General features: G+C 42.2%; 1 protein-coding gene and 1 long non-coding RNA gene across 4 annotated transcripts in view; one reads left to right on the forward strand and one right to left on the reverse strand.

Moving 5' to 3' along the window:
• Positions 1 to 13862, reverse strand: part of shank3a (SH3 and multiple ankyrin repeat domains 3a) — a 1154364-nt gene that overhangs the window by 178439 nt on the left and 962063 nt on the right. For all 3 annotated transcript variants that reach the window (XM_073066894.1, XM_073066893.1, XM_073066892.1), the window contains exon 17: positions 8002 to 8126. In XM_073066894.1, coding sequence (XP_072922995.1) covers positions 8002 to 8126 — 125 coding nt within the window. The remainder of the gene's footprint in view (positions 1 to 8001; positions 8127 to 13862) is intronic.
• LOC140738894 (uncharacterized) overlaps positions 1 to 13862 on the forward strand; it is a 96819-nt gene that overhangs the window by 53904 nt on the left and 29053 nt on the right. The window lies entirely within an intron of this gene.

The following is a 13862-nucleotide window of genomic DNA, read 5'->3' on the forward strand; positions in this document are numbered from 1 at the left end:
TCCCATTATTTCAATCTCTGAGGCTGATGTGCGAATAGATTTCAGGAGTGTGAACCCACGAAAAATATCCAGACCAGATGGGATACCTGGCCGAGTACTAAAGACCTGTGCTGATCAACTGGCTGGAGTGTTCACACAGAACTTTAACTTCTTGCTTCGGCAATCTGAGGTAACCAACTGCTTGAAGCCGACTTACTTCTACCGGTGCCTAAGAAGAACGTGGTAACCTGCCTCAATGACTATTGTAAAGAAGCACTTACATCCACAGTGATGAAGTGTTTTGTGAGGTTGGTGATGAAATACAGTATATCAATTCCTGCCTGAGAAGTGACTTGGATCTGCTCCAATTTACCTACCACAACAACAAGTCAAGTCACTTTTTATTGTCATTTCGACCATAACTGTTGGTATAGTACACAGTAAAAATGAGACAACGTTTTTCAGGACCATGGTGCTACATGAAAGAGTACAAAAGCTACACTGAGCTACGTAAAAACAACACAGAGAGAAAAAAAACTACAATGGACTACAGACCTACCCAGGACTGCATAAAGTGCACTAAACAGTGCAGGCATTACAATAAATAATAAACAAGACAATAGGCATGGTAGAGGCAGTAAGTCCACAGCAGATGCCATCTCATTGGCTCTTCACTTAACCCTGGAACAGCTGGACCTGAAAGATGCATACATCAGGATGCTCTTTGCTGTCTACAGTTCGGCATTCAATACCATCATTTCCACAAATCTAATCAATAAACTTCAAGACCTTGGCTTCACTATCTCCTTGTGCAATTGGATCCTCGATTTCCTCACTTGCAGACCCCAGTCAGTTTGAATTGGCAACAACATCTCCTCCAAGCACATGCTATATTCAAGTGTGCTGATGACACCACTGTCATAGGCTGAATCAGAGGTGGTGACAAATCAGCATTTAGTAGGTAGATTGAAAATCTGGCTTAGTGGTGCCACAACAATAAACTCTTACTCAGTGTCAGCAAGACCAAGGAGCTGATTATTGACTTCAGGAAGAGGAATCCAGAGATCCATCAGCCAGGCCCCGAAGTGGAGAGGGGTCAGCAACTTTAAATTTCTCAGTGTTATCATTTTGGAGGAACTGGCCTGAGCACAACATATAAGTGCAATTATGAAGAAAACACAACAGCACCTCTACTTTCTTAGCGGTTTGTGATGATTCAGCATGACATCTAAAACCTTGACAACCTTCGACAGATGTGTGGTGGAGAGTATATTGACTGGCTGCATCACAGACTGCCATGGAGACACCAATGTCCTTGAATGGAAAGTCCTCCAAAAACTAGTGGTTATGGCTCAGTCTATCATGCATAAAGCCCTCCCCCACTGTCTACATGAAACATTGTCAAAGGAAAGCAGCACCCATCATCAGAGACCCCATCCCCCAAAACATGTGTTCTTCTTGCTGCTGCTACCAGGAAGAAGATACAGGAGTCTCAAGTCTCACACCGCCAGGTTTAGGAGCAGTTATTACCCCTCTACCATCAGGATCATGAAACAGTTGGGATAACTTAATTTGCCCAAAACTGAAGAGTTCCCACAACCTATGGATTCACTTTTAAGAAATCTACATCTCATGTTCTCAATATTTATGGTTATTATTCTGTTATGGATTTATTGAGTATTCCCACAAGAAAATGAATCTCACGGTTTTATACGGTGACATATATATGCTCTGATAATAAATTTACTTTGAACTTTGAAGTTTCAACTTTGAAATCTATAACAGTCCGAATATGATTATTGTATCTAAACTAGAACCATTTACCTTTGGCTTGACTGAACTCTTTAATATAGAGCCCCAAGTAACTTTTTTCCCCAAATCTTTGAGTGTCCAACCTATTTGCTTGGTGTTTACTTCCAGTGGTATTCAAGCAAATATTTATTTTCAAAGTACATTTATGTCACAACCCTGGATTCATTTTCTTGAGGGAATTCACAGTAATTACTGTGGAAATAATAAGAGGAAATAATAATAAACATAACAAGTAAACAAGCAATAAGTATCATAGAACATGAGATGAAGAGTCCTTGAATGGGATTCCACAGGTTATGGGAACAGTTCAGTGATGGGGTGAGTAAAGTTGAATGAAGTTATCCCGTCTAGTTCAAGAGGCTGATGGTTGAGGGATAATAACTGTTTCTGAAACATAAACCTCATTTTTAAAATGCATTTATTCACTTGAATGTTAGTGCTTCCAGTAAGGGCAATATATGAATTGCTGTTAATGGTTTCCCTTGGGAAGTTGATTGCGTGTCACCCTTTTGAACTGCTGCAATACATGAGGTCAAGTTACACACAGAGAACTTAATGCAACAACTGATTAATTTATTTAATCATTTATTTATCACATGCACTTCAAAATATTCAGTGAGATGTATAGTTTGTATTAACAACCTATGTATATACACTTCTGAACCTAGTATCATGTTATGTACATAATCAATCTATGTATATAATTGTCTTATGTATCTATATTTATTGCGTTTTTTTGTGCTGCATCGGGTCCAGAGTGACGATTATTTCATTTTCCTTTGCATGTGTACAGGAAATTACATTAAACTATCTTGAACCTTTAATCTGTGAATTTGCTAACACATTAGAAACACTGTCACCCTTTGAAATGTACCATCAAGCCAATTCTGTGTTCAGGGTCTGGACAGAAATGACAACTGTTTATTCAATTCCAATGATGCACCCTGACCTGCTGAGTTTCTCCAGCATTTTGTGTGTGTTCCTCTGGATTTAGTTAGCTAACTCTCCCTGCATCCCAGGTGATCTAACTTTCCGGAGCAGTGTAAAATGCTCCCATGAGAATGTAAAACAAGGATGGCAAGGTCTTGGAACTTTAGATGAAAAGAGATATTGTAAGTTTTGTCAAAAAGGACAAAGGAAGCACTTGTAAGGTGTAGGAAATTAAAATCAGACATGGCCCTTGAGAAAGATAAAGGAAGCAGGGAGGAATTTAAACAACAAAGGGGATTAACACATGCAACACACTTGATGATGAATGAACACTAGGCCTTACACTCCTGGCGAGAATACACCAGCTCCTGGGACACTCAGCTCAGCTCTCACATTCATGTACATGGTTCTCTGAATGAAGTGTTAAAAGTGTTTCATCAAACACAATTTCATACCAACCCACCTCAAGAGATAAGACCATAAAACACAGGAGCAAATCAGGCCATTTAGCCCATCAAGTCTTCTCCATCATTCTGTCATGGCTGATCCCAGATCCCACTCAACCCATACACCTGCCCTCTCACCATATTTCCTGATGCCCTGACCAATCAGCTATCAACTTCTGCTTTAAATATACCCATGGACTTGGCCTCCACCGCAGAACATTCCACAGCTTCACCACACTTCTTCTTACTTCTCCTTAGTTCTGTTCTAGAATGTTGCCCTTCAGTTTTGAGGCTGTACCCTCTAGTCCTGGATACCCCCACCAGAGGAAGCATCCTCTCCACATCCACCCCATCTAGTCCTTTCAACATTTGGTAGATTTCAATGAAATCCCTATGTATTCTTTTAAATTCCGGTGAGTACAAGCCCAAAGCTGCCAAAAGCTCCTCATATGTTAACCCTTTCATTTCTGGAATAATTCTCATGAACCTCCTCTGGACTCTCTCCAATAACAATGCATCCTTTCTGAGATATGGGGCCCAAAACTGTTGACAGTACTCTATGTGCAGCCTGACTGGTGTCTTATAAAGGTTCAGCGTTATCTCCTTGTTTTTACATTCCATTCCCCTTGAAATAAATGCCAACATTGCATTTGCCTTCTTTACCATAGACTCAGCCTTTGAACTAACCTTCTGGGAGTCCTGCACGATGACTTCTAAGTCCCTTTGCACCTCTGATAATTTAACCTTCTCCCCATGTTAGAATGTTCTCCCCACTTAGATAATGGTTTGCTCTATTGTTCCTTTAAACAAAATGCATTATCATACATTTCCCAACACTGTATTCCACCTACCACTTTTTTGCCCATTCTTCCAATTTGTCTACGTCCTGCTGCAATCACATTGCTTCCTCAGCACTACCTACCTTTCAACCTATCTTCATACCATCTGCAAACATTGCCACAAAGCCACTAATTCCATTAGCCAAATCATTAACAAACAATGTGAAAAGTAATGGTCCAAATACTGACTCCTGAGAAATACCACTAGTCACTGGCAGCCAACCAGAAAAGGCCCCTTTTATTCCCACTCACTGCCTCCTGCCTGTCAGCCATTCCTCTATCAATGCTGGTATTGTTCCTGTAATGCCATAGGATTTTATCTTGTTAATCAGCCTCATGTGTGGCACGTTATCAAGTGGTTTCTGAATCCAACTAAGTGATATCCACAGCCTCTCCTTTGTCCACCCTGCTTGTTACTTCCTTGATGAGCTCTAACTGATTCATCAGGCAAGATTTCCCTTTACAGAAACTATGCAGACTTTATTTTATCATCAGTGTACAAGAACCCCAAAGCCTCATCCTTAATAATAGACTCCAACACTTTCCCATACACTGAGGTTAGGCTAACTAGCCTATAATATCCTTTCTTTTGCCTTCCTCTATTCTTAGGAGTGGAATGACATTTCTAATCTTCCAGACCTCCATGCCAGAATCAAGTGATTCTTCAAAGATTATGACCAATGCATCCATTATCTCTTCAGCAACCTTTCTCAGGATTCTGAGATGTACAGTCGGCCCTCCTTATCCGCCGGGGATTGGTTCCCCCTTATTTAATCTGTCTCAGTGCGGTGGTCTTTAGGACCCAGCGGAACCCCGGACTTCATTTAACATGTCTCAGTGCGGTGGACATTAGGACCCAGCGGAACCCCGGACTTCATTTAACATGTCTCAGTGCGGTTGGCATTAGGACCCAGCGGAACCCCGGACTTCATTTAACATGTCTTAGTGCGGTGGACATTAGGACCCGGCAGTGAAGCTCTTAATCTGCAGTGTTTCTGTTCACGAAAATAATCACGATCACCATTGAAAATAAGGTGGAAGTAATAAAGTGATCAGAAAGAGGTGAAATGCCATCAGTCATTGGAAAAGTGTTAGGCTACAGTTGGTCAACGATCAGAACAATTTTAAAGGATAAAGTGAGAATAATGGAGCATGTGAAAGGCCCTGCCCCGATGAAAGCTACTTAAATATTTTATATGCATAGAAAGGTAAAATATGTACTATATACTAAGAAAAACGTTTGACTAACTGACACTAAATAATACCAGATGTACCTGTTCCGACTTCAAATCCGACGTAAAGACAGACTCAACAATGGAACTCATTCATAACCCGGGGACTGCCTGTACTTTTAAGTCATTTCTAGATTACTTATAATACCTAATACAATGTAAATGCTATGTAAATAGTTGTTATACTGTATTGTTTAGGGAATAATGACAAGAAAAAATAGTCTGTACATGCTCAAACAATGAGTGCTGGAGAGAGAACTTCCGGGTTTTCCCGATCCGCGGTTGGTTGAATCCGCGGATTAGGAGGGCCGACTGTAGTCCATCTGGCCCAGGTGAGTTATCCACCTGAAGACCTTTCTGCTTTCTTTGTAATATCAGCGGCACTCACTCCTGCTCTCTGACTGCATCTTTTCCCTTCATATAGCTTTTCTAGTTGCCTTTTGTTGAATTTTATACACTTCCCAATCATCCAACTTCTCACTTACTTTTGTTACCTTATATGCCCTTTCCTTAGCTTTTATGCAGTCCTTAACTTCCCTTGTCAGCCACAGTTGCCTACTCCTACCATTTGAGAACTTCAGCTATAGGACATATCTATCCTGTGCCTTGTGAACTATTCTGAGAAACTTCAGCCACCTCTGCTCTGCCAGTATCCCCCTCCAATCCACCTGGGCAAGCTCCTCTCTCATGCCTCTGTAATTCCCTTTATTCCATTGTGATACTGATACATGTGAGTTGTGCTTCTCCCTCTCAAACTGCAATATGAATTCAAACATATTATGATCACTGCCTCCTAAGGGTTCATTTACATTAAGCTCCCTAATAAGATCTGGGTTATTACACAAACATCCAATCTAAGATAAGCCTTCCCTGAGTAGGCTCAAGCACAAGCTGCTCTAAAAATCATCTTATAGGTTTTCAACAAATTCCCTTTCTTGCGATCTGACACCAACCTGATTTTCCCAATCCCTTTGCATATTGAAGACCCCCATTACAATTCTGACATTACCCTTATCACATGCCTTTTCTTGCTCCCTTTCAAATCTCAATCCCACATCTTGGCAATTATTGGAGGCCTATGGCTAACATGAGAGGACACAGGTTTAAGGTGCTGGGGAGTAGGTACAGAGGAGATGTCAGGGGTAAGTTTTTTACTCAGAGAGTGGTGAGTGTGTGGAATGGGCTGCTGGCGAAGTTGGTGGAGGCAGATACAATAGGGTCTTTTAAGAGACTCCTAGATAGGTACATGGAGCTTAAAAAATAGAGGACTATGGGTAACCCTAGATAATTTCTAAAGTAAGTACATGTTCGGCACAGCATTGTGGGCCTGTATTGTGCTGTAGATTTTCTACGTTTCTATGTATGATTTCATAATGTTTTTTTACCCTTACAGTTTCTTAACTCCACCCACAAAGATTCGACATTCTCTGACCCTATGTCACCTCTTTCTAAAGATGTAATTCCATCTCTTATCAACAGAGCCACACCACCGCCTATGCCTTCCTGCCTGTCCTTTTGATAGAAAGTATATCCTTTGATGTTAAGCTCCCTACTATGACCTTTCAGCCACAACTCAGTGATGCTCACGATGTTCGTCCACTCATTCCAAATGCTATGTGCATTTAAATATAACACCCTCAGTCCTGTGTTCTTCATCTTTTTGAATTTTGCCTCTGTGGTACAATTTAACTCTTTGTTCTGTCTGCATTTGTACCCAATCATTGGGTTGTCCTTCCTTACATTCATGTTACACCCACCATCTACTTGTAAACCTGCTGGTCCATCTTCAGCTCCATCATACTCGTTGCCATCCCCCTGCCACGTTAGTTTCAACCACTCCCAATAAACCTATCCACAATGACAATGGACAGCTCAGATTTAAGTACAACTCGTCCCTTTTGTCCAGGTCACACCTGCCCCAGAAGAGGTCCCAATTATCCAGAAATCTGAATCCCTGCCTCTGCTCCAATTCTTCAGCCACACATTTATCTGTCACCTCATTCTGTTCCTATCCTCACTGTCGCGAGGCACAGGCAGTAATCCTGAAATGACTACCTTTGAGGTCCTGCTTCTCAGCATCCTTCCTAACTCCCTGTATTCTCTTTTCAGGACCTCCTCAATTTTTCAATCTGTGTCATAGGTAACAATATGTATCATAATTTCTGGCTGCAATGACTTGGGTGATGAAAGCTTTGTGTACATACTTGTTAATCAGCAAATAAAATGAGGGAAATAAGCAACAGAAGCAGTGGAGTTTAAGGCTGGTTTGTCTCTATCCAAAGTCTTGGCAGCCAAAAGGGGAACTGATAGTGGTGGGCAATTACCATTAAGTCTGATCAAGAAGCTAGAATATCAGTAATCTTGAATGTTTATTAGGCTGCAGTGATTTCATAAGTAGGTAGGGAAAGGTTATGAAAGAATTTGAAAAGACGTTTTAAAATTTGGAAAATAAGGCATAACTTAATCGAAGCCCAAAGCAAGGTCAGAATGAATGTGCAGGTGGTAGAATAGAGAAGCTCATGGATGGGGTGTACACCCCACAAAACACACTAGGCTAACTGGACAATATCCCACTATACGGGAATATCCAGAGGACTGAAAATGCAAACCAGGCTTTCACTGGGTATGATCATTTGTCCATTCCAGCTTTCCAACTCATTCTACATATTCCAAACACGTAATAGCCACAATTACTGCTATTGCACTCTGCTTCAGAGTTGTTTTCAATAACCATTTTCCATCAAGTAAGGAATGCATTATTACCTCAATCAGGAAGTCTCCTGTCCTTAGCCCAGCTTTCCATGCCACTCCCTCCACGTCCACCGATTCCAGGTATTGCAAAGCTGGGAATGCTGGCGTGGGTGTGAACTCTTCAATTGGAGTCTCAGCTACAGAAAAAGAGAACAGTCTCTATGAATCACCCTGTTCCCTCATTCACTCTATTCTCTGTAATTCCCTCAGCCATTCTAAGGCCAGAATATCCCCCAAAACTTTCAATTTGTATCATCTTATGATTTTAGCTTGAACAGTTTAATGTCAGTGATGGAGAAGCTGCTAGGAATGATAACAAGGAACAAAATTAATGGATATATCGACAATTACCAATTAATAAGTGAAAGTTTATTTGTTTAAGGCCAGCTATAATGAGTTCTCTGATGAATGAACAGAGTATTGATAAATGTAATTCATTGACACGATATAGACATTTGATAAAATGCAATATACTAAACTTGTCAGCAAAATTTACGTTCATCAAATTAATGAGCTGATACAAAATTCAGTTTTGGACAGGAAATGGAGATGTGGCAAATAGCTGCCTACCAAGCTGGAGGATGGTATGCATTGGTGCCACAAACAAAAGGCAAGGGGAACTGTGATTCAGGCAGCATATCCGGAGACAGTGGGATGGTTGACATTTTGGGTCAAGGCTCCAGAATACAATGGTGTTATCTAAAGCATGACCCTGGGACGGCTGATTTTTGCTGGCTTATCCTAATTGCTTAAAGAATGATGAAGACAGTGATTGAACAAGGGAAAACAGGCTCCATTAATGAAAAGCATGTGACAGGAAAGCCCAGCAGCATCTCGACTTTCTGCAAAGGCTGAGGGAAGTCCATCTCCCACCCCCCATCCTCATCACATTCTACAGGGGTTGTATTGAGAGCATCCTGAGCAGCTGCATCACTGCCTGGTTCGGAAATTGTATCATCTCGGATTGCAAGACTCTGCAGCGGATAGTGAGGTCAGCTGAGAAGATCATTGGGGTCTCTCTTCCCGCCATTACAGACATTCACACCACACCACGCTGCATCCGCAAAGCAAACAGCATTATGAAGGACCCCACGCACCCCTCATACAAACTCTTCTCCCTCCTGCCATCTGGGAAAAGGCACCCAAGTATTGGGGCTCTCATGACCAGACTATGTAACAGTTTCTTCCCCCAAGCCATCAGACTCCTCAATACCCAGAGCCTGGACTGACACCAACTTACTGCCCTCTACTGTGCCTATTGTCTTGTTTATTATTTATTGTAATGCCTGCACTGTTTTGTGCACTTTATGCAGTCCTGGGTAGGTCTGTAGTCTAGAGTAGTTTTTTGTGCTGTTTTATGTAGTTCAGTGTAGTTTTTGTACTGTTTCATGTAGTACCATGGTCCTGAAAAACGTTGTCTCGTTTTTACTGTGTACTGTACCAGTAGTTATGGTCGAAATGACAATAAAAAGTGACTTGACTTGACAATTTAAATTTAATGCAGGGAAATATGACACAATTTGGTAGAAAATAAAGTAAGATAACATTACACCAAAAGTACAATTCAAAAGTTGCTACATGAACTCGTCTCCCACAGTCAATGACTGACAATTAATACTTTTATAATACTTTGATATAGATAATATATACTTGCTGGTGTTTCAGAACAGAACAAAAAGATTACAAAGTAGGCTTAACTTCAAATCCAATTCTTAATTCCTGCACCAGATATTCCTCCAGATATTTGTCATCTTCTACTCTGTATCTGGCAACTGTCCACCTCCTGGGCGGATCCTTTGTGCCCCATCAAAAACTACTTTCTGCCCATCTTTCTTCTCTCATTCCATCAGATGAATGATTATACCACAACTCTGAACTGTTACAATGTTTTAAAATAGTAATATTTAATGTTTCAAGTCAAAGATTCTAATCAGAAATGGGAACAAGAGAAAAAAAAATTTAAGTTTCATTGATGGTGGTGAATTGGTAGTAGATCAAAATGAGTATTTGTGATAGGGGAAGGCCATGACTGATGAGGGCATAAACTGTTGATAAAGCTAATGACTGAGAGGTAATGAGGAAGTAAAATGTAAATGTAAAAAACTGAGAGAACACAGGCAAAGAAATGTGACAGCGAGGTCAAGCCATGCTAGTGGGAAGAGAACAACTGAGTCAACATTACAGATGTATGACCCACAGCAGAACTGGTCAGTAACTAGTCAGCTATTTCATTGTGGGACTAGAGTTTAGGCTGCTCAGAATGTCAGATTTGCTTCTCTGACAGGCATCAGTTGATCAAATGGATTGTTATGACAGTTGGGTTGTTATATGGCTATTATCACTGGTCCAATTTTTACTGAATTTAGATTCCTCAGCTGCTTTGGTAGAAGATAAATTCAAGTCAGCCCCCAATCACTATGCAATCAAACATAAATTTTCCATTCTCAATTCTAGGCTGATAGTCAAGATATTGTGTGTGTGTGTGTGTGTGTGTGTGTGTGTGTGTGTGTGTGTGTGTGTGTGTGTGTGTGTGTGTGTGTGTGTGTGTGTGTGTGTGTGTGTGTGTGTGTGTGTGTGTGTGTGTGTGTCTCTGTGTATGCGCGCGCGCCCCCAGCCCACTACATAGGCTGTGGAAACCTGCACCACTGGGCTCTAGACTAATTCACCTATCAACTGGAACAAACTGGACTGCTTCTTTCAACGGATGCTGCCCGACCTGCTGACTTCATCCAGCTTGCTTGTACATCTTGATTTGACCACAGCATCTGCAGTGTACTTTGTGCTAACTGGAACAAAGGTGGCTTTGATCTCATCGCCTTTGAGATTCTTTAACTCTCCATGCTCTTCTCCAAGTAAGAGTGGAGAGATACAAAATAATGTGGCTAATTCAAACATCTGGCTCCTCTACTTATTTCACATGTACAGTCCGATTTTAATTTGGGGTTCCATTCATTTCATTGTATCAACAGGTGAATACAATTCCTGTCATCACATTTTCCCTGTAACACCTACAATACCAAATATTGAAATTTTCTCTTAACTGTTAATGTCAAGTTGAATCAGAGCATATTTGACTGCTTTTGGAAAATATTTTCATTGACACATTCTCTCTCGTCCATTCTGTACCCACTTCCCAAGCAAATGAAATACTTCCCAAGTGTCAGTAGTGCTGTTTTGTAGTCAGGAAGAACTCTGCTTGAAAGTTATTAACTATTGGGTGAAGTTTTGCTGGAATGTGGGGAAATTACTCACAAACTGATTGACAACAAGAAAGAAACTTCTAATCAACAAGACTATGAGGTTACAATCTTAGTTAACCACATACAAAATGTATTGACACATCAATTCGGATAATCACTACAAAATGCTATAGTTGGCTTTTTGATGCCATACATGCAGTTTAGAAACACAGAACCATAGAAAACCTACAACATAATACAGGCCATTTGGCCCACAATGCTGTGCTGAACATGTACTTACTTTAGAAATTACCTAGAGTTACCCATAGCCCTCTATTTTTCTAAGCTCTATGTACCTATCCAAGATGCTCTTAAAAGACCCTATCGTATTTGCCTCCACCACCGTTGCCGGCGTAAAAAACTTACCCTTGATATCTCCCCCGTACCTACTTCCAAGCATCTTAAACCTGTGCCCTCTTGTGGCAGCCATTTTAGCCCTGGGGAAAAAGCCTCTGACTATCCACATGATCAATGCCTCTCATCATCTTATACACCTCTATCAGGTCACCTCTCATCCTCCGTCGCTCCAAGGAAAAAAGGCCAAGTTCACTCAACCTATTCTCATAAGGCATGCTCCCCAATCCAGGCAACATCCTTGTAAATCTCCTCTGCACCATTTCTATAGTTTCCACAGCCTTCCTGTACTGAGGTGACCAGAACTGAGCACAGTACTCCAAGTGGGGTCAGCCCAGGGTCCTATATAGCTGCAGCATTACCTCTTGGCTCTTGAACTCAATCCCATGTTTGATGAAGGTCAATACACCATATGCTTTCTTAACTACACAGTCAACCTGTGCAGCAACTTTGTGTGTCCTATGGACCTGGACTCCAAGATCCCTCTGATCCTCCACACTGCCAAGAGTCTTACCATTTATACTATATTCTGCCATCATATTTGACCTACCAAAATGAACCACCTCACACTTATCTGGGTTGAACTTCATCTGCCACTTCTCAGCCCAGTTTTGCATCCTACCAATGCCCCATTGTAATCTCTGACAGCCCTCCACACTATCCACAACACCCCCAACCTTTGTGTCATCAGCAAACTTACTAACACACCCCGCCACTTCCTCATCCAGGTCATTTATAAAAATCACAAAGACAAGGAGTCGCAGAACAGATGCCTGAGGCACACCACTGGTCACTGACCTCCATGCAGAATATGACCCGTCTACAACCACTCTTTACCTTCTGTGGGCAAGCCAGTTCTGGATCCACAAAACAATGCCCCTTGGATTTCATGCCTCCTTACTTTCTCAATAAGCCTTGCAAGGGGTACCTTGTCAAATGCCTTGCTGAAACCCATATACACTACATCTACTGCTCTACCTTCATCAATGTGTTTAGTCACATCCTCGAAAAATTCAGTCAGGCTCATAAGGCATGACTTGCCTTTCACAAAGCCATGCTGACTATTCCTAATCATGTTATACCTCTCCAAATGTTCATAAATCCTGCTTCTCAGGATCTTTTCCATCAAATTACCAAACACTGAGGTAAGACTCACTGGTCTATAATTTCCCGGGCTATCTCTACTCCCTTTCTTGAATAAGGGAACAACATCCACAACCCTCCAATCCTCCGGAACATTTCCCGTCCCCATTGATGATGCAAGGATCATTGCCCGAGGCTCAGTAATCACCTCCCTCACCTGCAAAGCTAATGTCGTGAAATTGTATTTCTTTAAATGTGTCATCTAGAATTACTTGTAGTGCTTCAGGTATGGTTCAACCAAAGCTTTATACAACTGTAAAGATTGTGGAAGCATTAGCAGTGAGCTTTCTAGAGCCACTGGAGTCAGGGAGGTCCATAAGACACAGAGCAGAATCAAGCCGACCGGCCCATCGATTCCATTCTGCCACCCTCCATTCTCACACACCCCTGCCTGTTCCAACTCCCCCAAACCCCTACAAACCGACCCATCAATTCCGTTCTGACACCCTACCATTCCCATACAGTCCCACCTGCCCCAACTCCCCCCAACCCCTACAAACCGGCCCATTGATTCCATTCTGACACCCCACCATTCTCACACACCCCTGCCTGCCCCAACTCCCCCTAACCCCTACAAACTGGCCCATCAATTCTGTTCTGACACCCCACCATTCCCACACACCCCTGCCTGTTCCAACTCCCCCTAACCACTACAAACCGGCCCATCAATTCTGTTCTGACACCCCACCATTCCCATACACTCCCACCTGCCCCAACTCCCCCCAACCCCTACAAACCGGCCCATCAATTCCATTCTGACACCCACCATTCTTACACACCCCTGCCTGTTCCAACTCCCCCTAACCCCTACAAACCGGCCCATCAATTCTGTTCTGACACCTCACCATTCCCACACACCCCTGCCTGTCCCAACTCCCCCTAACCCCTACAAACCGGCCCATCAATTCTGTTCTGACACCCCACCATTCTCACACACCCCTGCCTGTCCCAACTCCCCCTAACCCCCTACAAACCAGCCCATCAATTCTGTTCTGACACCCCACCATTCCCATACAGTCCCACCTGCCCCAACTCCCCCCAACCCCTACAAACCGGCCCATCAATTCCATTCTGACACCCACCATTCTTACACACCCCTGCCTGTTCCAACTCCCCCTAACCCCTACAAACCGGCCC

Source organism: Hemitrygon akajei, chromosome 14 (assembly GCF_048418815.1).
Source record: "Hemitrygon akajei chromosome 14, sHemAka1.3, whole genome shotgun sequence".
NCBI classification, from domain to species: Eukaryota; Metazoa; Chordata; class Chondrichthyes; order Myliobatiformes; family Dasyatidae; genus Hemitrygon; species Hemitrygon akajei.